Source organism: Pogona vitticeps, chromosome 2, assembly GCF_051106095.1.
Source record: "Pogona vitticeps strain Pit_001003342236 chromosome 2, PviZW2.1, whole genome shotgun sequence".
Taxonomy (NCBI): domain Eukaryota; kingdom Metazoa; phylum Chordata; class Lepidosauria; order Squamata; family Agamidae; genus Pogona; species Pogona vitticeps.
The window spans coordinates 75,211,287-75,236,928 of NC_135784.1; the positions used below are offsets into that span (position 1 = coordinate 75,211,287).

The following is a 25,642-nucleotide window of genomic DNA, read 5'->3' on the forward strand; positions in this document are numbered from 1 at the left end:
TTCCCCGAAAATAAGACAGGGTCTTATATTAATTTTTGCTCCAAAAACACATTAGGGCTTATTTTTATTTGTTTTATTTTTTTCACGTACAACAATCTACATTTATTCAAATGGTTGCTGCACAATGGTGGAGTGTGGGGTTTCACTTAAATGGGGCTTATTTGTGGGATATGGCAGAATTCCAGGAGTCCCAGCCCACAAACCCACACTTAAATTTAACTCACCTGGACAAAGGCCTAGCTTGAAGACTCCATGGTCTACTTCCAGCCTAACCTCTTGTTAAAAAGAGGAAACTAATCCAGTGCTATATGGCAGTGTTCCCCCAACCTTTTTTGGACCACAGACCAGTTGAGGGGTATGGACTCCATGTGCGGACCATTTCGGGGGCACCCCCCACGCTCACTGGTGGGCGTGTCGAGATTGTGCACATGAGTGGCACACCCCTCATGCTCGTGCATGACATGCCCATCTCTTGGGCGAGCCGGGGGGGGGAGGCAGGCTTGCAAGGGAGAGCGGGCGGGCTGTCAGGGCTGCGTGGAGCCCTCCTCACCTTGCACCATCGCCCTGCACCCCCAGCTGACAGAGACTGGGAAAAATTCAGAAGACCTCCCCCCAGGCTCCTGCCTCCTGCGGGGTCTCTCTGTGCTCCTGGCTTTCCAGCCGGGCTCCGGGAGATCGCGCCGCCATTTGCGCAGGCGCACAAGTATGCATGCAGGCGCAAACAACCTTTGCAGGGGCGAGTGGGGGGGAGGTCTGTCTTGGTGGCCCGGTCAGGCTTAAGCCACGGACCGGGGGTTGATGACCTCTGCTATATGGGCCTCCTAGGATTTCCTGGGAGGTGTAGTTTCACTACCCACTGCCCTCTACAAAGCCTAATGGACAATGAGTACATCTCCCAGAAAGTCCTAGGATTTCCAGGTAGCACCAGGACAGCTTCCTTGTTTAATAGGACATGGAGCTTTCAAGCTAAGCCCTTCTCCAGGTGAGTAAAATGTAGTTGTTTCTGTAGGTGTGGATTTGTGGGCTGGAATTCCTAGAGTTCTGCCTAAGGAATTCCTAGAAAATTCTGGGACCTGCAACCCAAAAAAACCCAAATACAACATTCACAGTTTTTGGCTCTAAATCAGTTTGCCATTTATTTTATGCTTTAATTACATTTCTATCATACTTCTCCTGCAGTGAGCTTACAGCAGTAGATATGGCTCTCTTCCTCTCCTCTCATTTATTCTGGACTCCCCTGCTCCCTGAGTAATCTTTGGCTGTAATTTAGCATAGGCCTTGGATCATGACAAACAGCTCAACAGAATATGGGCAGAATCATCTGTGCAGAAAAATTAGAACTGACAAACTATTTCATAGCACAAGGAAATCTATACTGTGATGCAGTACAGATTCTTAACAGGAACAAGATCTATAACAGGATTTATCTTTCCTGGCAACACTGTACAACACCTGATTCAACAGAACCAAACCATTTATCCAAAATACATTATATGTACAAACAAATTAGGCTCCATTATTTGCAAGGATTGGCACTTCACCAGGACTGAGTGATCCAACATTCAAATATTAAGCGTAATTTTTTCCTCTCATAATGAGGCCTGGGATTTCCTATTACTTTGCATCCAAACATAGACTGAATCACCAAACAACAACACATTGTACTGCTATTTTTTTATTCTTAATGAGGACAAGTTTAATTTAGGACAACTTTGTTTTGGAGAAAAAAAATCTTTATCATTTTAGTGACATGTTTGCATGGTCCAGGCTAACTTTCCAGAAATACCACCTTAAACTATTAATCAGCAGAGACTTTAGTGCCTAAGAGAATTAGATCTGAGTGTACAAACTCACAATAACTCTCTCCTGTAGTAGTAACCAATTTAGTTTATCCTACTAAATGGCAGGTACAGGTGATCATAGTCTGTACTGAAGGAAAACTGACCTTTAAGCATTTCACACTCAAATAGAAACAGACTAGGCATGCATGTATTTTATGCAATTATTTAAATAAATGATTACTTAACAGAGAAGTGATAAACACACTACCTATTTTTATCAGTGCATTTCTGTGAACATAAGCAAAGAGAAAAATTTAGTCAGGCAATTAAAACTGCTTATGAATATATAATTACACCCCGATAGAGATCATTATTAGGTCTGGGGGACCAGGTAAGAATTCAGTGACACAACCCATCTAAAACTGATGTTCACATCTGGATACATATAGAGATTAAAATGAACACTAAGAGTTCAGTCATTTATCAAAAATATAGATGGAAGAAACTAGCCAGGGTATATGCTCCAACTACCATACAATGGCACTCATTTCACATACTAGCAAGATAATGCTTAAAATCCTACAAGGTAGGCTTCAGCAGTATGTGGACCAAGAACTCCCTGGATATCGAATGGGCAGAGGAACTAGAGACCAAATTGCTAACATGCGCTGGATTATGGAGAAAGCCAGAGAGTTCCAGAAAAACATCTATTTCTGCTTCATTGACAATGCGAAAGCCTTTGACCGTGTCGACCATAACAAACAATGGAAAATCCTTAAAGAAATGGGAGTGCCTGACCACCTTATCTATCTCCTGAGAAATCTATATGTAGGACAGGAAGCAACAGTTAGAACTGGATATGGAACAACTGATTGGTTCAAAATTGGCAAAGGAGTACGACAAGGCTGTATATTGTCTCCCTAATTATTTAATTTACAGTGGTGCCTCGCATAGCGAGGTTAATCCGTTCCGGATTAACCTTCGCTATGCTGAAGCATCGCTGAACGGGGCAGCGATTTCCATTGGAACGCATTAAACATCGTTTAATGCGTTCCAAATAGGCCAAATACTCACCGTTCAGCGAAGCTTCAGGATGGCCGGCAGCCATTTTCGCGCCCTCGCCTCGCTTAACGAGGGCGCGAAAATGCTGCGCGCGGCCATTTCGGGCCATTTCCTGGCTTCCGGCGGCCATTTTGGCCGCCGAACAGCTGATCATCGGGGTTCGTTTTGCGAAGATCGGTAAGCGAAACGCTTACCGGTCTTTGCAAAGCGAATTTTTCCCCATTACAAAAACGTTCAGCGATCGCATTAGCGATCCGAAAAAACGGATCGCTATGCGATTTCATCGTTATACGGTGCGCTCGTTAAGCGAGGCACCACTGTATATGCAGAATACATCATGCGAAAGGCAGGACTGGAAGAATCCCAAACCGGAATTAAGATTGCTGGAAGAAATATCAACAACATCCGATATGCAGATCATACCACTCTGATGACAGAAAGTAAGTAGGAATTAAAGAACCTCGTAATGAGAGTGAAAGAGGAGAATGCCAAAAATGGCCTGAAGCTCAACATCAAAATAACTAAGATCATGGCCACTGGCCAAACACCTCCAGGCAAACAGAAGGGGAAGATATGGAGGCAGTAACAGATTTTACTTTCTTGGGCTTCATGATCACTGCAGATGGTGACAGCAGCCACGAAATTAAGACACCTGCTTCTTGGGAGGAAAATGATAACAAATCTAGACAGCATCTTAAAAAGCAGAGACATTGCCTTGCTGACAAAGGTCCGCATAATCAAAGCTATGGTTTATCCAGTACTGATGTATGGAAGTAAGAGCTGGACCATAAAGAAAGTTGACCGCTGAGAATTGATGCTTTTGAATTGTGGTGCTGGAGGAGACTCTTCAAAGTCCCCTGGACTGCAAAAAGAACAAACCTATCCGTTCTGAAGGAAATCAACCCTGAGTGCTCCCTGGAAGGACAGATCCTGAAGCTGAGGCTCCAATACTTTGGCCATCTCATGAGAAGAGGAGACTCCCTGGAAAAGACCCTGATGTTGGGAAAGTGTGAAGGCAAGAGAAGGGGACGACCTACAACGAGATGGTTGGACAGTGTCACTGAAGGTACCAACATGAATTTGACCCAACTCTGGGAGGCAGTAGAAGACAAGAGGGTCTGGCGTGCTTTTGTCCATTGGGTCACGAATAGTTGGACACAACTAAACAACAACAGCCAAGGTTTATAGTCCCATTTAAAACAGAGCTCTATTGTGAAAGGCAGCATGTGGCATGTTTTCCCCTTTTTCCAAAATAAGAGATTCAGTCAGCAGCATAGTCTTCCTACCCAGAAACTCTATGCCTTGGGACATAGCTATTTATCTCCATGATGAGGAAATAGGGGTAGCAGGTTAAAAATCCTATACTCTCCTCCCAGAATTTCAGGAAGACAGATCTGTCTTTTCTGTTTCAGTAACTGTTAAAATCTATCAGTCTCATATAGGCCAAAATACTTCCATAGGGCGGCCATTTTCCGATGCCTGTGCAGCGAAAAATCCATCCTGAACACAGTGGGGAGCCATTTTGAACAGCCAGCGGCCATTTTGAAAAACCAACGATCAGCCGTTTTGATTGTCATAATGTGAAGAATCAGTTCCCAAAGTAGGGAACCGATCATCGCAAAGTGGATTTTGCCCATTTAAACATCGTTTTTTTATCACAATAGCGATCGCAAAAACATCGCTGTAAAGCGGATTTGTCATCAAGTGGGGTAATCGTTAAGCGGGGCACCATTGTAGTCAGTTGCAACTAGACTAGGCCCATCGAATCAATGGGGATTTGATGAGTCAACATCTATGTAAGTTCCACTTATTCAATCGGACTACTCTAGCTGCATCTTACTAGTGGATTTTAGTCAATGGCCAAAAACCTGTTACAGTGGTGCCTCGCATAGCAATCACTCCATTTAGCGATGAAATCGCTTTGCGATGCATTTTTTGCAATCGCAAAAGCGATCGCTTTGCAATGTTCCCTATGGGTTTTTTTCGCTTTGCAATGATCTGTTCCCTGCTTCGGGCACCGATCATAGCAAAGCGATGATTTTTTAACAGCTGATCGGCGGTTTCAAAATGTCCGCCGGGTAAACAAAATAGCCACCCGCTGTTTACTGGGATGGATTCCTCGCTTACCAGGCAGCGAAAACGGCAGCGCTATGGAGGATCTTCGCTGAACGGTGAGTTTTAAGCCCACAGGAACGCATTAATCAGGTTTTAATGTGTTTCTATGGGCTTTTTAATATCGCATAGCGACATTTTCGTTCTGCAGCGATTTTTGCGGAACGAATTAATGTCGCAATGCGAGGCACCACTGTATTTAGTGCAGTAAATTGCATTAGAGGAGGTCCACTGAATCAATGGGATTTGGTGAGTCAATTTCTCCATAAGTTCCATGTATTCAAATGGGCCTATTTTAGTGCAATTTACTACACAGAACAAAGGATTTTGGACACTATCTCTAAAGTTACAGAGGCTACACATAGGATTGCCTTATATGGATATCCTTGATTTGTTGCATGAAGCCATGCAAGTGATGCTTTTCACTGCTATTTTAAAGGAGGCAACAGTGTGTGAGTGTTTTTTCAAATGCAGGATTCAGAAAGAATATTCAACATTTTATTCAAGTTGCTATGTGTTACTTTAATTCCTTACCTGGTCTCTCTGACTGGATCTTTAAACAAAGTTGTTTTACAAAGTTGAAAGGTAGCTGTACAACTTCCTAAAATAAAATTATAAATACATTTTAGCATAAGGAATTGTTACATGTAGATAAAGAATAGTCGCACCATTTTTAACATAGTCAAAAGAATCCTGATTTAGCATAAAGCAACCCATTTGGATGGAAAGTTGGGATAGAAGGTAAAATTAAATTAAAAATGAAACTGACTCCACTGAACAGCAGTGGGAAAGAATGAAAATCTATATTACAACCTTATCTGATTCTTCCAAGGAAAGCAAAAAATGCTCTTCAAATTATGCTGGCATTCTTAGTTATCTCTTCCAATCTTCCCATGTCCACAACTCATGCTTTCTGTCACCAAGCATTAAATACAATCTTTTTGTAAGCTACCTTATATCCTTTCCCATCAATCATTCACAGTCACATTTCCAAAATATGTGAATGGAAAAAAATGTTTTTTTCATTTAACTTTATCAGTCAAGCACAATCATGAAAACTCTGCATTTCAGCTGAAGTAGTAGTTCAGGATAGGAGGCACCCACTTCCCATGTTCCACTCCCTTTTCTTAGAGACAAAATTAATCATACTGTCTGAAGTCAGAGGAGGCTCCCAGCATAAATAAAGGTGAACTTGTTATGGAATATTCAAACTGTTCCTGAATATGTCTGCAAGATTCTTACTATTGGTCTGATTTCCATGAGGTGGTGAAATATATTGTGGAACTTAAGTCCTTCCCAATCTTTTACATGCAAGGTATGAAAAAAAAATCTAAAATTCCAGGAGGGTAGGTAGTTTTAATACTGACATATAAAAGGGTATCTCAAAGGTTGAAATTTACTTTTGAAAAGTAATTAGTTGTTCTTCTATTTCCAAGGTCCCACAAAGTAGTTCCATTCTCACTGAAGTTTCTATTTTTTTAAAGAAAGTTGACAAAAAAAAGAACAGGGGTTTTTTTTTTTTTTTGGTTACTTTTAATGAAACATTCAAGGGCTACATGCTGTTGCCTTATGGTATAAAACATGACCTTCCCACCCAGTCATTATCTTACCACCACAAGCTAGCATTTGACGCATGAGATACTCCTCATCTCTCCTTTAGTGAGGCCACGCCCCCATACCTATAAAAGCAATGATGTCCCAACATGTTTTCCAACGGGGCACCCCTCCTAACAAAGAACCCAAGAAGCACAAACCCTGATCCCTGCAACAATAAATGAAAAAATACCTATGTTAGCATACCATGTAGAAGAAAACAATCATTTCCCTAGCTGTTTTTCTATATTGGAAGGCTTCTGACTATAAATACAGTTTGTGAAGACTCAGAACTGCCAGCACTGTCTGTCTCTCTAAGCACTTCTGAGCATGAACATTCACAAAGCACTTCTAAGATGGGGTAAGAAACAATGACAGCGAGCACAGACACTGTTCTCTCAGACTGCCAAATAGCTATATTTAACCCTTGCATCATCACCACCAAGAAACTAATTATTTGTAGAAGAATAATGTGAATAGTAACCTCCCAGTGCCTTGGAGCCAATGAGCTAAGCATTATTTAGATCTCCTGCCCTGCAGAGCATCTGCACAACTCATATAAAGAAGAGGTCCCCGATCCCCAGCCCGCAGCCTGGTGCCAGTCCATGCCCTCAGCTGGACTGGGCCATGGAGACAGACTTCCTGCCTCCCCCCCCCATGCACTCACCCACACACTGATTTGTGCATGCGCGCACGCTCCAGCGCACCCCGTGCGAGCACTGTGCCACCGTTTGTGAGAGAGCACTCTTTCACACATGCGCACGAGCACGGAGAGTTCCCCGCCTTCCCCAATCGGTCCACGGGGTGAAAAAAGTTGGGGACCTGATATAATGGACTGCTACTGAGTAGTACTTCTACTGTCTTGTGCTTCTACCCGTCCCTTATAGAATCAGCGAGGGAACAACTGCAGAGAATTACCAACCGTGGCTTTGGCCACTTCTGACATATCTGACTGGGGAAGAAAATACTCAGAATTTTACTGACTGAGTCTGTGTATGACTGAAGGGGAGAAGAAATGCATTAATACAATGTCATACACTCAGTCTTCCTGTGGCTGTGGCACCAGGAATGATTACATAAAGGTATATGACCACTAATTTTCTGCATGCTGTTTAACTTGTCATCCCGGCCATCACCACCACATTATGTTGCTTACCGCATCTTAGGTTTCCAGGCCACTTCAGGCAAAAATGATATTGTTCTGGCTTCCTGAAGCTGTTACATGTGGCAGTAGCTACACCACTCTCGCTAACCCCTACATCCATTTGGCTAACTATATTACTATATTACTAACTATATTACTAACTATATTAGATACGACAGTATCGTCCTGGCTTGCTATAGCTGTTACGTGTGTTTGAATTCACTTGCAAACCTCTATGCATACTATTTTGCTTTTGCTAACTTCCTAATTCACTTTGCATACAGGATGTAACTTTCTTAAATTACTGGACATAGCTTCCTAGCTCTTAAATCCCATTGATCACACACTTTTAATATATTACTTGATTCCTTCAGCTTTTGATAAGACAGCAGGCTAGTGACTATGTATACAGTTGAGCTGGCTTCTGGCTCCATTTCCAGTGACCCTGACTTCTACCCCACCAACTCAAAGCATCACCATCATTAAGTTGCCATTGCAGCACACAAACAGAATAATTATTATTGCAAAATGTTGTAAGCCGCCCAGAGACCTTTGGGTAGTGTGGTCGGCATATAAATTACATAAATAAATAAACAAATAAACAAACAAACATAAAGTAGTTAAGCCTTCCTTATTGAGAAAAGGAATTAATTATAAGGAGCTTTTTATTTATAAGGGATGTGGTGGCGTTGCAGGTTAAACCACAGAAGCTTCTGTGCTACAAGGTCAGAAGACCAGCAGTCGTAAGATCAAATCCATGCGACGGAGTGAGCTCCCATCACTTGTCCCAGCTCCTGCCAACCTAGCAGTTCGAAAACATGTGAATGTGAGTAGATAAATAGGTACCACCATGGTGGGACGGTAACGGCATTCGGTGTCTAGTCGTGCTGGCCACGTGACCACGGGAACTGTCTACAGACAAACGCTGGCTCTACGGCTTGGAAATGGGGATGAGCACCACGCCCTAGAGTTGGACATGACTGGACTTAACATCAAGGAGAACCTTTACCTTTACCTTACTTATTTATAACTAATTACTTCCAGGCCATAGTCCTTTTTATGAAGACAACAATATTCACATATTTATGCATGTGTGCGAAATCAGAGAAGCAGGTAGGCCAGTTGTCTTCTGTGAAATAGCAAGAAAATCAAGCTGGTCCGGCCTTCCTCTTTTCCTGTGAATTCTGTCCTTTTCTAGCCATGCAGTTAGTTTTCATGCTCACTTTTCATTAATGCTCAACATGCATGAGATTTTTTTTTAATTTGCGGGGAGGGGTACAAATCCTGTAATTCACCATTCTGGGAGTTCCACGTAACATACAGACACCTAAATATGGCTCACTGGGATAAAGACATAATCTGGAAGGCTTTATAGCCTAGCTATGCCTAACTCCACCTAGCTTCCTATTTAGAAGGTATCATAATATGGATAAGAAAATCAATATTGTCCTGGTGGTACTGCACAGTTTAGTCTATGCTGTAAACACAAGGACACGGTATCCTAGAAATACACAATACTCTTCAACCAATGCTCTATATTATATTCAAGCAGTTTGGTCAAGATAAATAGAGTTTATTACTCTTATTTTGCAAAAGCCAAATCAACAAGGGTCCATTTTTACCCTTCCCTGTATCTTGATATGTCCTCTTAACATATTCTACAAAAATCATTATCACCCTCCTAAAAAAAAAGCAAAATTCCAGGATATGCAATTTACTGTTTGAATTTTATTTCCGTTTTCTGTAAGCATGTTTTAGACCAGGAAAAGGTCATTTTTAGAAACACACAATAATTTACCAGTCAGGTTTTAATTTCTAAAGAAGCATTTTAGGTCTGAAACAACCATGGGCAAAGGGATACAAATATAGTCTTTAACTTGCAAAAAAACCCACATCCAAACCTATCTGCTAAGGGCCCAACTTCCTATTTTTTCCTCAACATCTTTCTGGATGGTTTGGTGGCATCTAGGGCAAAAACACTGAGGTTAATAGAGAGGTGCATGTGGCCCATAGGCCTTGTTTAGCTCACACCTGCTAAAGTGGTTTACAAGAACAAAAAAATAATAAAATAATAGTTACCCCGTGGTGAACATACTTCTCCCCAAAAAAATGCTTCATGATGTGTTTCCCAAAGTACACTATATTCTGAAGATGATGAAAAATTTCTTCTGGTGTCTGAAAAATAAATTATAAGTTGTTGTCAAAATGAACAGGTTATGCAACAGTAAGAGATAACACTTCTATCCAACTGACATAGAAAACAAGCCACTGTCAACCTCTATGGAAGAAAATGATTTTAAGTTTGCAAAGTCTATGAATGTCACTATAAATTCCAAGCAAAGTGCAAATAATGCTGAATTCTTCTATGTATTAAGTGGATGATCCACTTTATCCTCTTTAATAAACAAATACAGTTCCTTGTCATTCGATACATCTTTGCCACTATGAGCACAGATCTGAGGGTAGGATAAGGGCAAGACAGAATAATTGGAGAAGAAGGAAATGGGGAAATGATTAATATAACATAACATAAAACATAATATAAAACATAAGAATGAAATGAAATGATACAGCAACAATGGAAGGACATTCTCTTACCCAGACAATGTAAATTAGGGATTGAAAAGCCTGAATCTGTAAATCAGGTGTAATATAAGCAGAATTCTCACGTAAGTAGTGGAACTGTTCTGATTTAGATAGCGTAAATCAGGGCGTGGTGGCTACTCTAGTCTCCCAGGAAGCTCAGGATCACATATAAACCCCATATACATGCCTGGTCTCGGCGGTGGCCAGGAGTGCATTTGCACAGCTAAAGCAGGTGTGCCAGCTGCGCCCATTCCTTGAGATGTTGGATCTGGCTACAGTGTCACATGCCTTAGTTACATCTCATTTGGATTACTACAACACACTCTATGTGGGGCTGCCTTTGAAGACAGTTCAGAAACTTCAGCTAGTGAAAAAAATCTGCAGCCAGACTGGGGCCAGCTATCGGGAGCATATACCGCACCTGTTACAAGAACTGCACTGGCTACCAGTCCTTTTCCAGGCCCAATTCAAAGTGCTGGTCATTATCTAAAAAGCCCTATACAGCTTGGGTCCAGGCTACCTGAAGGACCCTATCTCCCTATATGCGCCTTCTCGGCGATTAAGATCAGCAGAGGAGACCTTCCTCTCGGTCCCATTGCCAGCACAAGCACAGCTGATGGGGAGACGGGAGAGGGCCTTCTCTGGGGCAGCTCCCGGGCTATGGAACACTCTCCCTCCGGAGATCAGGATGGCCCCTTCCCCTGTTATCCTTCCAAAAAAAAGCTAAAGACCCATCTCTTCAGGCAGGCTTTTAACAATTATAACTGAATCCCTGAATCCCATTTCAGCAGAAATTTTAATCTTTTTTATGTTTTCATGTTTCAATCTTTTAATTGTATTTTAAATTACATATTGTTTAATTTATCTTTTAATATTTAACTTATTGTGTTTTTAAATTGTGTGAATTTTAATGTTGTGATCCGTTTGGGGTGACTTGTTGGGAGAAATGTATTATATAAATAAAACTAATAAATAAATAATAAATAAATACCAGCTCCCCCAACATACCACCACCAAAATGGCCAATTACACGCACAAAACCATCTGATTTTTGTTTTACCATCGGTAAGCTACCTTGGAAGGACTAGTCTCTTTAAAATGTTGAATATAAACTATAAACAATATGAGTAATGCTACCTAGCATATTAATTTCCATAAAAGAAACATTTCACAAAATGGGAATCAAAAAATCTTCTTTGGGACATAAGCAGCAGCATAATAGATTTCTATCTAATTAGACCCAGAGAAAGTCTGCATTTTCTATATACAGTGGTGCCTCGCTTTACAATTGCTCCATTTAACGACGAAATCACATTACGATGAACTTTTTGCAATCGCTTTTGCGATCGCAAAACGATGTTTCCTATGGGGGGATTTTGCTTTGCGATGATCGGTTCCCTGCTTTGGGAACAGATTCTTCGCAAAACGACGATTTTCCAACAGCTGATCGGTGGTTTCAAAATGGCCACTGGGTAAACAAAATGCCCCCTCGCTGTTTTCTGGGATGGATTCCTCACTGCACAGGCAGCGAAAATGGCCACCCTATGGAGGATCTTCGCTGGACGGTAAGTTTACAGCCCTTTGGAATGCATTAAACGGGTTTTAATGCATTTCAATTGGTTTTTTATTTTCGCATTACGATGTTTTTGTTCTACAGCGATTTCGCTGGGACGAATTAACGTCGTAATGTGAGGCACCACCGTATGCTTCTTTCAAAGTATATCATGAGAATATACTGAAAATGCACAGTTGAAAAATATTTCGTATTGGGAAAAGAACAGAGGAAAATAAAAGAGAGAGAAATGAGAAATCTACTCCAGTCTCCCAACTTCACAGAACAGATTTTGAGGTTGCAGCAGGAGTTGCAGCATGGAAGAAGAATCATAGGACATATCTTTTACTATATTATTTATAGTATGATACTTGAATGAATAGGAGGTTCCCTATCACCATTCAACATGGAGAGAGATTCTGAAGAAAGTACATGCTATCTATCTCCATTTGAGAACACAAGACTAGGAGAAGAGTCATGCTGGATCTGACCAAATGCCTCTTTTGTCACTAGATCACACAACAGTCAGCTGCCAGCAGGACACTGGTGTAATGGAACCTTCTGTCTCTTTCTCTAGGAAAGAGAATATGGAATTTGGAAGCATATGCCTCTGATACTGGAGGTGATAGTTATAACCAGGGCTTGAAAAATTGTAGAATGTCTCACCAGTCAGTCAAAAATTTCATCAGTCAGCATGACCAGACTATAGCTTTGCAATTTATGTTTAAACTTAAATTTAAATTTAAACTAGGCATTTCTATATATAACAATGCATACAAACCCAAAATAAATATACCTTCAGACTAGGGTTGCTTTAATATCTGCGTGCCTGTGGGGTCATGAAGCTTGTACAGTGGTGCCTCGCTTAACGGGCGCCCCGTTTAACGATGAAATCGCATAGCGACAAAGATTTTGCGATCGCTTTTGCAATCGCATTGCGATGTTTTAAATAGGGGGAAATCGCTTTGCGATGATCGGTACCCTGTTTCGCTTACCGATCATCGCAAAGCGATGATTTTTGAGCAGCTGATCAGCAGTTCCAAAATGGCCACCAGGTAAAACAAATGGCCGCCCGCTGTTTTCTGGGATGAAAACATATTCTGGGTTAGAGGACACAGAGGCTGTCTTTAATGTGAATGTTAATCTACAAAGGCTATACTTTCCCTTTCCTTTTTCCCTAACCACACAATGTAAATTATTACGGTACAGTGGGGTCTTGACTTGAGAACTTAATCTGTATTGGAAGGTGGTTCTCAAGTCAAAAAGTTCTCAAGTCAAATCTGCATTTCCCATAGGAATGCATTGAAAACCATTTGATCCGTATCTGCTCTTTTCCGTCCATAGAAACTAATGGGAAGCTGCTATTCCGCCTTCGACCACTAGAGGGGGATATTTTGTTTCTTTTTCTCTTAGGTCAAGAAAGGTTCAGGGAAGGCAGGGAAAATACAGTCCAGGCAGTACAGTACCAGGCAGTCTGAAGACTCCCAATCCACTCTCTAAACGCTGGGAGGAGTGAGGAAGCAGACAGGCACCCTTTTCACTGGCCAACAGTTAACCGAAAGTTCAAATTTTGCACTTTCCCTGCCTCCCACGTGGGTTTTCTTCAGTTCTTAACTCAAATCTAAGTACTTAAGTCAAGTCAATATTTTCCTATGAGAGCAGTTCTTAAGTCAAAATGTTCTTAACTCAAGTCGTTCTTAAGTCAAGACCCCACTGTACAGTATTTGGTTAAAAGCCAGACTAATCAATAACTTATACTAAAGACTCCATATATCAGATCTAAGATACTATTACTGGTTTTCTATTGTTCTTCATATACTGTATTTAATGACTATCATTTATTAGTTATATTTGTATCCCACCCTTTGTCCCTAACAACCCTGTAAGGAAGGCTAGAATGAGAAACTGCTCAATCAGTCAGTTTCATGTTCAACTAAGTATTTGAATCTACGTTTCCAGAGTTTTGGTTGAACGCTGGAAACATTATACCACTCTAGATACCATGTGTGATTTTTTTTTTATATCGCCATCTTCTATGGTATTCTTCATCCTCAAACCCTCCTTAAAACTGTAAAAAGTCACAGTAAAAAACAAATCTTTATTTTAAAACTTTAACTGGCTGACATAATTCCCTTTCCTTGGAAAAATGTGAAACAAACAGTACCTCTCTTTACACAAATGTGAAACTAAAAGAGCCAGAAATTTTAAATCTCACCTTGTTTCTGTTTGGAGGAAACTTCAAGAAGCGTAGCACCACACAACGCTGAAAAGGAAGGAAATTTGCAAATTAGCAGAGTGTTGTAAACAATGAACTGAACTGCACCAGTTAAATAAAACAAACAGCAAGCAGCACTCAAACTAAATATCTTTTCTCTTTTGTACCCTGGAGAAGTATATATGCTAGTGTGTCTTTGTACTGTACTCCCTATTGTATTGACAACTGACAAAATATTATAATAGGTGAAATCCTGTGAAAGAGTAAGACTGTCATCAGCAGGCCACATTATGGGACTGGGAATTCTTCCCCCTCACTGAATATCCCATCCCTACTTCCCATTTCTGCCCCATGCTTTTTCTGATCCCCATGTAATCCATTTCATCACATGGAAACTGTGGGACAGAAAAAGGGAATTACAGTACTAAAAACATCCACCAGTGGCTGACATTTGGTGGAAAATTATTAAATTAATAGCCAATTTAACTCAGACTACCACCTACTTCTACTGTTAGAAAACAAGAACAATTTCAATTTAAAAACAATGCAAAACAGGTAAGAATCCTAACATGGATTTATACATATTTATCAGACTGATGAAAATAAGCTATATAAAACCATAGGATAAGAAGGTTTCTTTGATTTAGACTCCTCGTTATTTTATGCTAAGCTGTTTCTCATGTTATTACTTATCCTGTTGCCTTCATTCTTTCACTTCATTTTTATATGTGGTCTTATGATTAAACATACATGCAGCTTGTGTCACTCCTAAATCTCAGACTGCACCCAGAGTGTTTAAAAGCCTAGCTAAAGCTCATGTCTGTATTGCAAAAATCAGCTCTCTTTGTCTATAATTTGTATTTTTTTAAAATATACACCTGATTTAGCTTTAGACCATGTTGTAGAACCTTCTTTCTTAGGCCATGGACAAATGGAAAGAGTGTCCCCCAATGGCAGACAGAGCCAAAGCCAAACAAAAGAATCAATACTTTTCTCTTCATACCACTGCCACCTACACATACATACATTCAACTTCCAGTTGTGTGTATGTTTGTGTGTGTTTTAATCACTCTCGTTCATTCTGTTGCTGCTTAATTAATCTGCTTTTCAATTAGTTAAAGTGATAAAGAATGTTCAACCTTTCTGACTAAAAAGGCAGCTTCTGTTTTTCTGATTGGGTGAAATGCCACTTCTTCTAGGTTTGTGGAGAAATCCAGCAACAAGGTACAGTACAAATGAGAAGACAGAGAATGAATGGATGTTGCCCAAGCCAGGCCACAATACCGCAGCTAAACATTACCTGCCTCAGTCTTGGGAGCCAGTTAAGCATCATGAATAATGTTGACAGTCAGTAACCACCAACTATAATCCACACTGCCTGCCCTTTGCTCATGGCCACTTGTTGGAGAAACTAACAGCAAACTAACACAGCAAGAGGCATCAAATTTGGTTTTGTGGCATGTTCCCTGAGGGCTGCAAGTCACCTGGCACTGCTTTAGTGTGATACAGATAGCATATGCATCTATTTTACAGTTTTTTATCCAAAGAAGAGGTGGTAAACAAAATCTTTCTGTAACAGATGCTTAGGGTTTGGCCACTATTCTTGTAATCAACTGAAGTATTTTGAAAGGAAGAACAGAAAGTTCTCTTTCAATTAATTTCTGTGTCTCTTGCTTATCTTGAGCCTCTTGCTGTGTATATGCACTACTTCCTTGAACACTACAGGAAGCAAGCATTTGTTCACTTTTTTTGGAGTATGGCACCAAGTTTGCCACTTTACAAGTCAAAAGAAAAAAGTTAAATCTAACACTAAAGAAATTATTTTTCTGGAATTTGCATGTCTATACTATTAGTCTAACATTATTCACTATTTGCTCTGAATAGTGCAATGCACATAGGCATACAGTTAATTACTTGTTTTTATAATTAAGCTAGAATTCAATAAATTCTGTTTTTTATAGCTGCAGGAGAGGTTTTCAAAGCTGTCTTTGTGGTCTCTGATTCCCAGTGTGATGTAGTGGATAGTGAGGGACTAGGATTCTGGAGAACAGGGTTTTAATCCCCACTTGGCCATGGAAACTCACTGGAACTGGTAAAGCCACCCCTTAAATATCTCACTTACCTTGAAAGCCCTATTAGGGTTGCTATAGGTCAGTTCGAACAGCACAGAACACACACATAGTTCAAAATTTTCATGTATTAGTCATTTTATCCAAACTAATACATGCATTGTCCTCTTGCTTTCAAATTCAGTAAATTTCATTTAGGCCAATTTAATGTTAAGAATGCTATACAAAACATGCTGGGTTTGGTTCTTCAGCTATATTCACACAGTGGCAGATACAGTATCTAGAATCATAGAAAAGTGAAGTTGGAAGGGGCCTACAAGGGCCTACAAGGCCATCAAGTCCAAACCCCTGCTCTACGCCGGAATCTAGATATAGTGCTGCTGAATGAACACTGGTTGTGAGGAAGATAGACTTTATGGGAACTTTGTAAAGACTTCTCAGACTGGGATAAATACATTTAACTGTGTTCCAGCAGCCACTACAACAAGCCTTTCCAGGAATATTTATATAGCATATAGAAGGTGAACAACTGAGCCAGAACATTCCAAACAAAAATAGCTTTTTGTTTAAAATCACCCACTAATTCATCTAGAAAGGCGGCATCACACAGCCTACTGGCTGAATGCTGCCCTCAAGTCAATTTTTGCAGCCCCCCAAATTTGCAAAATATTCTTTTTCAAATAACCTGCTATGGTTATGGCATGATCCTCCACCAAAACAGCAACATGTCTCTTAGCCGCTTTACCATATTATCTGCAATTATTTCAAATTTATACCATGTATTGCTTGGGGGCAGACCAAAGAGTCAATCCTAAAAATTAGAAATCAAGACCTAAGAATTTTCTGGTGAGATAATATGTTTGTAAAATTATAGATTTGGATTTCAGGAAGCAGCTACTGGCAATAGTTTTTAAATGGTTACCAAAATATTTGGGATCACACCAGTTTGCTGAAATTAGTACAGGAAGGACGACAACTTGATCTTGCTTCCATATTCTTTTAATTTCCTGCCTTAATATTTGGTACTATGCTATTGGTATACTTGCTGTACTTTTGAGGTTGCCTGTTGAGGGAACTCCAACTCCTATAAGGCATGTTTTCCTTCATTGCTTATCCAGAAGTATAATATCCGGCTGATTGAAACTCAACTGTTTTATCCAGGATAACTTCCTTATCCCTGGGCAGTACTGCTGTTTCATTTCCTAAAATTGGAGTTGCTGGAATTTATAACATGGAGAAAAGGACGCAAGTAATGCATAAGATATAGCCAACTGCTGAAAAATTATCTTTGCAACTTGGTTATGCCTGCACATATAATCCACTGATGCTACCATGTTTCCCTGAAAATAAGACAGGGTCTTATATTAATTTTGCTCCAAAAACCTCACTAGGGTTTATTTTCAGAGGATTTTTTCATGTACAACAATCTACAGTGGTGCCTCACTTTATGATTGCCCCGCATTACGACGAATCTGCTTAACGGCAATTTGCTTTGCGATGATTGGTTCCCTGCTTCGGGAACTGATTCTTCACAAAACGATTTTTCAACAGCTGATTGGCAGTTTCAAAATGGTCGTGGGGTAAATAAAATGGCTCCCCGCTGTGTTTAGGGATGGATTCCTCGCCGTATGGAGGATCTCTGCTGGACGGTGAGTTTTAAGCGCATTGGAACGCACTGAAAGGTTTTCAATGCATTTCAATGGGCTTTTTATTTTTGCTTTACAATGTTTCCGCTTAACGGCAATTCTTCTGGAACGGATTATCGTCATTAAGCGAGGCACCACTGTACATTTATTTAGTCATGTCATCTTCTTCTGGCTGCTGCACAATGGTGGAGGAAGGGGTTTCACTTAACTGGGGCTTATTTTTGGGGTAGGGCTTATATTATAAGCATCCTAAAAACCATACTAGGGCTTACTTTCAAGTTTGGTCTTATTTTGGGGAAAACAGGTTAGCTTAGGGCATCCACATATGATATGATGAATGGTTTCTTTGGATTCATACCAGGCCCAACATGTATCACACCTTGCTTCATAATTATTTTCTTGTAGTACCTAATACAAAAAAAATGGTATTGGATTCAATATATGAATCCCTCAATTTCTGCCTGATTAGATTAGGCATCCTTCAGTCTTGAGAGACTATGGTAACATGCTCTGTATGGAGGACATGGAACAGCATCTAGTGTGGCTGAGAAGGCCAATTTGAGAGTGACAATCCCTTCCACACTGAAGACAAATACAATCTGTCCCCTGTCCAGCTCCCTGATTTTGCTGCGTTTGGGACTGCCTCTTTGCCTCGGCCTGCTGGACAAGGGTTTCCTTGAATTGGGAGAGGCTGTGATGCACTGCCTGCATCCAGGCTGAACGCTCCAATGTCAAGGTTTCCCATCTGTTGAAGTCCATTCCTAAGACCTTCAGATCCCGCTTGCAGATATCCTTGTATCGCAGCTGTGGTCTCCCTCTGGGGCGATTTCCCTGCACTAATTCTCCATACAGGATATCTTTTGGAATCCAACCGTCAGCCATTCTCACAACATGCCCAAACCAACATAAACCTTGCTGTTTCAGTAATGTATACATGCTAAAAATTCCAGCTCGATCTAGGACTACTCTATTTAGAACTTTGTCCTGTCAGGTGATATCAAAAATGCGTCGGAGACAACACATAGTGAAGGTGTTCAGCTTCCTCTCCTTGCCATGCACAAAGGGTCCAGGACTCACTGCAGTACAGGAGTGTGCTCAGGACACACACTCTGTAGACCTGGATCTTGGTATATGCCATCAGCTTCTTATTGAGCCATACTCTCTTTGCGAGTCTACCTGCTTTGCCAATGCGTTTATCCAGCTCAACATCTAGGGAGAGAGTGTCAGAGATCGTTGAGCCAAGCTACACAAAGTCATGAACAGCCTCCAATTCTTGTGTGGAGATGGTAATAGTGGGAGGTGAGTCCACACCCTGGCCCATGACTTGTGTTTTCTACAGGCTGATTATTAGTCCAAAGTCTTGGCAGGCCTTGTTAAAACGAGTCCTGAGTTGTTGGAGGTCTTCAGCAGAGTGGGCAACAATGGCTGCATCATTGGCAAACAGGAAGTCCAACATGCATTTTAGCTGGACTTTGGTCTTTGCTCTCAATCTAGAGAGATTAACGTGCTTTCCATCTGATCTAGTCTGGCGATACGACACCTTCTGTTGCAGTTCCAAAGGCATGCTTCAGCATGACAGCAAAAAAGATCCCAGAAAGGATTGACGCAAGGAGACAGCCCTGTTTCACTCCGCTTCGGATGTCAAAGGCATCTGATGTTGAGCCATCAAAAACTACAGTGCCCTTCATTTCCTCATGAAAGGACCTGATGATGTTAAGGAGACGAGGTGGACATCCAATCTTGGGAAGTATTTTAAAAAGGTCATCCTTGCTAACCAAATCAAAGGCCTTTGTGAGATCTATGAAGGCCACAATGAATGGCTGTTGTTGTTCCCTACATTTCTCCTGCAACTGTCTGAGGGAGAATACCATGTCAGTGGTGGATCTATTAGCTCAAAATCCACACTGTGATTCTGGATAGACTCTGTCTGCAAGCACCTGGAGCCTCTTCAGCACAACACGGGCAAGCAGCTTCCCTATAACGCTGAGAACAGAGATGCCACACTAGTTATTACATTCGCCCCTGTCTCCTTTGTTCGTAAACAATGTGACAGTGTTTGCATCCATCATGTCCTGTGGTACTCCACCTTCTCTCCAGCAAAGATGAAAGATTTCATACATTTTGGTGGTGATGATCTCTTTACAGCACTTCAGCAGGGATGCTATCCTTTCCAGGTGCCTTGCCGGAGGCCGCTTTTATTTCTACTAAAGTTGGTTTGCTGGCCAACTCTTCCAAAACAGGCGGGCACGTGTTGGACTTTTCCACGAGCAACTCTAAGAGCCTGCAAGTTGTACTCAACTACGAGAGGCTTTGTATGCTGCTAGAGCTCTCCTCTTATCCTTGATGGCTGGCATCAGCTCCTCTGAATGGGCTTCGAACCAGTTGGCCATCTTTTTGGTCTTCTTGCCAAATGTGGACAAGGCAGTGTTATACACAGCGTTCTTGAAGTATTCCCATCATTCAGGTGCATTTGCATCAGCCGGGCCTTGAAGGGTTTCCTCAAGCGCTTCGGCAAATTCCTCCCCTTTTCTTTGATCACGAGTCTTGCTTATGTCAACATGTGGTCTTCCTTCCTTTTTCGTGTGATACAATCCCTTTGTTCATAGTTTTACTCTACTACACACCAGAGATTGATCAGGCTGCCTGAGGACAGTCTAATTTAAGCCACAGGAGGTAACTGGTGTGCTGCTCATATAACAATTTCTCAAGCCATGCATTCTTGCACTGTGGTCTTATATTAACATAGGCTGAGTTTTACTTACAAATTTTAATAATGTTAATCGTTTATAATTTTCTACATACATCTGATCAAGTGGACCTTGCTCTCATAGAAGTAGTTTCAAAGTTATACCTAACCCATACAGAAATCAAGAAGTCTGAACCTGCCAATGCTCCAGGGCAAATGAGGGCACTCCATACATGCCTTCAAATGATGGCACTGGCATTTTGACAGGATTTTTCTATTTAAGTCAAGAAGATAACTGTACTTCTAGTCCACAATTCCAAAAGAAAATGTTAATGTTGTGGTTGCCCTGCTATTAATAGCAATAACTTTCCTTTTGCATACAGTTCTTTTGAGAACTGGCTATACTTTATCAAAATACTTGTTCCTGAATAACAATTACAGTTCCTTGTGGTTTATATTAAGATGTTCATGGATGCCTAGATATTTATAGGTTTTCTGTTCCTCTAAGCCAGTGGTTCCCAACCTTGGGTAACCCAGATGTTCCTGGACTGAAATTCCCAGAATACTTCATCACTAGCTCTGCAAACCACAGCTTTAAGCACTGAATAAACTATTCATTAGTGAGCTAGAATTAGTGAGAATTTGCTTCTTGATGTTGATAACAGCATATTTATAAACATCAAAATTCCTTTTGATATCTGTACTGTAAGACTCAATTATGTTTAAGGTTCATCAGAAGTTCATTGTGGACTACTTTTTTCTACAGTAGATATTAATCATTTATTTATATAATCCTGAAGCCCTGTGTAGAGAAGTCAATGGGAAATACTGAACATAGCTTTATAGAGAACAATGTAACATTCCTCTAATTGATTGGGAAAATAACCCTATCCACAGTTTCAGAAAGTCATCATTACAGATTGGAACACAAATACTTCGCAAGTCCCATTCTTCCAACAGGCAACAATGCAAGAGAAATGAGCGACTTGTAACATAGGTTTGCTATCAATTGTTCACTGTGCCAACATAAAGCATGCTGTAGCAGCAGCTGCTCTGTAACACCTTTGTAAACAATTAGGGGTAGCCTCAAAGAAATTTATGTGAAAGTTAACAAGCATCCCTTCTAAAAATAGATGAACAAATCACAAAGAATTAGCTAGCAATTTCGTATCACTGGAAGCAGAAAACGTTATGGCCCGGCTACACTGCATCGGTCAGCAATGTTGTTTACTATTTTTTTCACTCCTAATAACAAGGTCTACTCAGTTTTAGGACAGGCTGCTACCCAACTGAATAGGAGGGAAGACAGACAGCCACATTATATTATGTCTGAAGATGTGTTTCGCCAGCACAGTGCCATGTAGAGGCACATTCCTACACCTGATACAGTATTTTGAATAACTTAATGCCAAGTCTACTGTGCAGCAGGAACTAGTATCTGGCACCACAGAGAGAGTTACAAGTCTTCTGTTCTAATTACCATGTTTCCCCAAAAATAAGACAGTGTCTTATACAGTATTAATTTTTGCTCCAAAAATGTATTTCAGGGGATGTTTTATTTTTTCATGTACAACAATCTACATTTATTCAAATACAGTCATGTCATCTTCTTCTGGTTGCTATACAATGGTGGAGGACAAGGTTTCACATAACTGGGGCTTATTTTGGGGTAGGGCTTACACAGTATTACGAGCATCCTGAAAAATCATACTAGGATTTATTTTCAGGGAAACAGGGTATTGGTTTCAGCCTATGCCAGCACTGAAAACACAGAGGAGGCCAACTCTATTCTTAACATCAAGCATAGCCTTAAATGAGTAGTGCTCATTTGGACCAGCCCCTCAGTGAGGAGTGATATCAAGACCCCGGATGTTAGAGTGCGAAGTTATCGCCTTTTGCCTGAGTTAAGTTTGATGGACCCTTTTGAACCCGTTGAGTTTGTTCAGTAATAAATCAAGTCGTGTTAATTATAAGGAACAGCCTCCGACTCTTCTTCCCGCACCAACACAGGGGTCACACACGGTAGACAACGAACCTAATCGAAGAGCTATCATCAGGCTTTATCAACCATGATTTAGCATTAATTTTGAACCAGCTAATGGTGTACTTTTTAATCTCGTATTGTTCTGATGTCCCTGCCTTCCATATAAATACTGGGTTGAACACAGATGAATTCTAGTTTGTGTAAATTATGGCATGCCATTATAGCTGACACAGAACCTTTAGTATTCCATTGTACAATATGTTTTTCCAGCTGTCTACCCTGAAATGAAAGCAACAAAGTGGGTTGGGTGAGAAGCAAAATATGGGGGGAACAAGCTAAGATCTCTTCAGTGGTTTGATGAACAATTTATGGCTAAAGCAACAAATCACAGCAAACTACAGCTTAGCAGAATATACTAAAATTAAATAAATAAATAAATAAATCGTCTTAAAACTGTAGAGCTGGATCATTGAGTCCAGTCAATGTGAAGGAGGCATAGTGGGGTTCACAACCAGATACCTATCCAGCAGTTCCTAGACAACATGACAATGACATGGCAATACTCTTTTTACGTACTTGGAAGAAAGTAACTAACCTGCTTGTTCATAGTGAATACCATTAACATTTGACCATGCAGAAATGAGAAAGATGTCTAGATTTTTTTAAAAGTGGGGGTATGATCCATTATATATTATACACTGCTCTGCCCCTTATTTAGGAAAGTCATTTCCTCTTTTAAGGAGTAGTGTACAGTATATTGCCCTACTGTGGGTCATACATGCCTCCTCTGCCATGCAGATATCCTTCCTGTATTTGTTCTGGAACAAACTATGGTTAGCATCACCTCATTACCGAAAGTAATGCTGACTACCTGGCAATAAAGCAGTTACTTTTAAGCGTGGTACAAAGCTTCCATTTGTTGTGTACTGGCCAGAGTTGGATCCAAAACTAATATGAAAACACATGAAAGCTGATATGGAGAAAATTTCGGTAACTGGGAAGAACTACATGTATACTAGATCAAAGTTTGAGAGATCAATCTTCTGTACATACCACCTACTTCCAATATAACTAATTTGATTTTAAAAAATGATTTATTTTTATTCACCCTGATATTTGGTCACCAACAGTTCTCAGTAAGGAATTAGTAACACTTGAACTGTTATAATTCTGTCAAATAATGAGATTAAGATCTAGACCAGAGGTCTCCAACTTTTCAGTATAAGGGCCATGTCATATATTTCACATATTTTCGAGGGCTGAAGGGGGGGAAATTTTCTAATGAATGAATGACGGGTTCCCCCACAAGGTTGTACACCAGACTCACCACCTTCCCAGGCCCAGTCTGAAGCAGAAGAACTGGTGGAGCAGCAGCAAAACAGACATCCTCTCCATGTCAACTACACTCCTCTTCCTATGCCCACTTGGGTATAGGAAGAGGAGGGAAAGGGGACCCAAGCAACCCCCCCCCCGCTGTCTTTGCAAAGACAGCGGGGGGGTGGGGGAACCCTTAGATCAGGCTTCGCTCCTCTAACTATCGCCACTCAGACATAGGAAGAGGAGGGAAGGGAGAGCCAAGCAATATATGGGTCACAAATTCTGACACATGCCTCAGAATTTCATAAATTACGACACACGCTTCTTTATACACAAGTATTTTTGTTTTAAAATATTTATTTATTTATTTGATTTTTATCACGCCCTTCTAGACATATGTCTACTCAGGGCAGCTCACATTATTCATAAAAACAATTAAACAACAACTTACATTGACAATATTAATATTAATCAAGATGGAGAATATGAAACAAAAGATTAAGTGAAAAGTAAAAGTCAAGTATTGACAGTAGGAAAGGCCTGCCTAAAGAGCCAAGTCTTTAATTGGCTCTTAAAAAGACTCAGCGAGGCTGCCAGGCAGATATCTGACAGCAAGCTGTTCCAAAGTTGAGGGGCCACTGCTGAGAAGGCCCAGTTTCTTGTTCTTTCCTTCCGGGCCTCTCTCAGTGTTAGGCCCCTCAGCTGTCTTTCCTGGCTATAGCGAGTGATCCGAGTAGATCTAGGTGTGTGTAGATGTGTAAAGTCTATATATGCTTACTTATAGATATTTCCTATTTAAATACAAAGAGGATTAAATTCATAGTGTTTGTAAAAGTCAATAGGAATGAACCCATGTAGGAAAGGAGATGCACAGTGTAGCCAAACAGTTCTTGCTTTTGGTACACCAAACCCCTGGCCAGGATTCTAGAATATACAATTACCAGAAAATATTTGATTTGCAGTATAGGTGAACATGGACATCTACACTTTTCTCTAGTGTCTGAAAAATGCATGTGGATAATTTAAGTTCTGACAGATGGAATGGTGAAATTCTGAAGTTTTTGCAGAGAGGTTCTGAAGAAATACAATCTAATACAGTAACCCTAGCATGCCCCAAACTGCTAAATCCTATCCTAGGATACAATGAATTATTATTATTATTATTATTATTATTATTATTATTATTATTAGTAGTAGTAGTAGTAGTAGTAGTAGTAGTAGTAGTAGTAGTAGTAACAACAGAGAATTATCATCATTGTTAATAATATACATCCATTTATCCGAGAAACTCCAGAAAGCATACAAGCTTCCATCTTGTTTCACACTCATAATGAACTTGTGAGGTAAGCTAGGCCATGATGCAGAGTACTGTAGCGCTGTGACACTACTGGGAGTGGGATACAAACTGATTGATTGATTGAAGAAATAAGTAAATGCAAACCTCCCTGGCCCAACATCTAGACTCTAGAATTTGATAAAATGTTAAGGAAGACAACGGTACCAAAACATGAAGCACAATGATGTAATAAAAATTCTGCATGCAGTCTCATTAACTCTGCAGTTATCTAGAAAGGCCTTTGAATTACTTCCTTGAAGATCTGCAGAAAGAAAAAACTTAGCTACAGCAGATCAGGAAACTTGATTAAATATTGACATGCACTATTTACTAGTTCCTTCCCCCCACCTTGTCATTTTACAGTAACAGTCTTTCTCACAGAATATCACACCCTCCCTTCCCACTTATTTGCCATCCATCTCACTGCTCTAAAACCATGACTCAGGCCCCTTCACAGTTTTTAAATGACTGGCTTTTAACACTCTTCCTTTCCCACCACCCACCCATTTTCAGTTTAAGAGCAGCATGGGGAAAACTACCAAATTTGAATTACTTTAAT

At 40.5% G+C, this 25,642-nt stretch overlaps 1 protein-coding gene across 4 annotated transcripts in view; it reads right to left on the bottom strand.

Moving 5' to 3' along the window:
- The window catches only part of IPPK (inositol-pentakisphosphate 2-kinase), a 58,834-nt gene that overhangs the window by 32,132 nt on the left and 1,060 nt on the right, over window positions 1-25,642 (bottom strand). For 2 of the 4 annotated variants that reach the window (XM_078385446.1, XM_078385447.1), the window contains exons 2-5: window positions 14,046-14,093; window positions 9,772-9,867; window positions 6,356-6,425; window positions 5,490-5,556 (exon numbers count right to left, since the gene is read on the bottom strand). In XM_078385446.1, the coding sequence (XP_078241572.1) occupies window positions 5,490-5,556; window positions 6,356-6,425; window positions 9,772-9,785 (151 nt within the window). In that variant the 5' untranslated portion in view covers window positions 9,786-9,867; window positions 14,046-14,093. The remainder of the gene's footprint in view (window positions 1-5,489; window positions 5,557-6,355; window positions 6,426-9,771; window positions 9,868-14,045; window positions 14,094-25,642) is intronic. The other 2 variants (XM_020806620.3, XM_020806621.3) reach the window with 1 other exon arrangement.